This window comes from Fopius arisanus, unplaced genomic scaffold (assembly GCF_000806365.1).
Source record: "Fopius arisanus strain USDA-PBARC FA_bdor unplaced genomic scaffold, ASM80636v1 scaffold00043, whole genome shotgun sequence".
Lineage (NCBI taxonomy): Eukaryota > Metazoa > Arthropoda > Insecta > Hymenoptera > Braconidae > Fopius > Fopius arisanus.
The window spans coordinates 589,730-591,452 of record NW_011887782.1 but is presented as its reverse complement, the minus strand read 5'-3'; the positions used below and the strand labels follow the sequence as shown (position 1 = coordinate 591,452).

At 32.2% G+C, this 1,723-nt stretch overlaps 1 protein-coding gene across 1 annotated transcript in view; it reads left to right on the top strand.

Moving 5' to 3' along the window:
* LOC105267010 (Down syndrome cell adhesion molecule-like protein Dscam2) overlaps positions 1-1,723 on the top strand; it is a gene marked incomplete at its 5' end in the record, with an annotated part of 23,272 nt that overhangs the window by 19,218 nt on the left and 2,331 nt on the right. Inside the window, 2 exon segments of the mRNA XM_011305578.1 lie at positions 1,273-1,330; positions 1,597-1,602. Coding sequence (XP_011303880.1) covers positions 1,273-1,330; positions 1,597-1,602 — 64 coding nt within the window.

Here is a 1,723-nt window from a genome sequence, read left to right as displayed (position 1 = left end):
CAAATCATGAAATTATAAAAATAAGAAAAAAACCATTTAAATGTAATAGTCCAGTCTATCTGTTCGGGCATAAACTTAAGGATATCCAAGTAGGTACCACAAATGACCTTTTTTTGCATAAGATCTTCAATAAGTCGTGCATTCGTCATTATTCGTTAATGCTGAATTTTTTAATGAAGAATAAGGAAAATGGTAGTAAAAATTTCGAAAAATTATTGTAAAACATTGCAATTAATTTTTTATTTGACTCCCGTTGTTGTATCGTATTATGAATAGCGGAAATGCTGCGTGTTGATGATAACTATAAAAAAAGGATTTCACGAAAATTGCTACCGAGAATCACGTAAAATAATGTTTCCTTAGTCCAACCCAATTATTTCACATTTATCAAGCACTGAGCTTACGCAAATTAATTATTCAAGTTCTGTTCGACTCTACCAACACCTGGCCTCACCAATCGATTACACAATTAATAGATTTTCCCCGTCTGGATAATCTAAAATTATTTATTTTTACTCTGGAATGTTTCAATTCATAAAACTGTCATTGTTCATAAATCACCTGTTAATTTAAACATTTGAAACATTCCGCAAAGCGGACAAATCGGAGGGTCTTCAATTTGATTTCTTTCAATTAGTTCTTCAGAAACTTAATATTTTACTTATAATTTTAAACTAGACTAAACTTATATTTTTCAATATTGTGATAAATATTCGACCGTGTAATGAACAAACTTATATACGGTAATACCTACATATGTAAAAATACTGTCACACCAATGAAAAGGAATTGAAGACGCGAAAGCACTGTCCTTATCGGGGTCATGTGTTGCAATTTCTTTTTCGAAATTTTTTTTCCAAATATAGTGTTCGAAGTTTTGGGTTGAAATTGCGCTGAAAATGAACGTTTGACCCCCCTCCATAAGTTTTGAAAAGGATTTCTCTGAAAAAAAAAATGATAGTACTTGGATATCCTTAACTTGATTTCGTCACTCGGAAGGTATATAACAATTTTTTGCTAGTTTCAGAGTTGACTTCTTCGATACTTACAATTCATCATTATTTAAAATAAATTAACAATTATGTGTCTTCAGCTTCGTTGAAAAAGATTAAATCATGTGTGATTTTAATTGGAGATAAAGAATATCATTAAAATTCACAGGTTTTCCGGCTGACGGCAAATTAATAATAATTCATAGTTGCTTCAAAATGTCGCATGCTTTATGTGTGTATTTGTGGTCGCTGTGTCAAATAGGCATGTCTATTTTTACAGTTAATGCGCGCGGCAAGGATGGCATGACAACCGAGGAGATGCGCAAGCTCATTGAGAGGTCAGTAGCTCTCAAGTGGGGAAAATACAAGAATGAATACTAAAGGAGCACTCGGTAGTTTCTTCTCACTTTTTATTTTTCTGAAATGTATATTTCATGAAAAATAAGAGCTAAAAGAAACACCTCTCGCTGCAGCTATCAACTTCATTTTCCATTCTGTCATCGTTCCTGCATCATTTCATCTCGCCATTATAGACTAATTTCACCTAATGAATTTCTCATTCTAATACGTCCTTTAATGTTTCTATTGTTTCATGACTTATCAGGAATTCGTAAGTTCACTGTCTCTTTGGGGATAAATTTGAAGGAAACTCCATCATAAAACTTTGCTATCACAAGTGAAGATTCGGAAAAATCCAAACATATTTCAAATTATGAAATGCCTCTAATAAT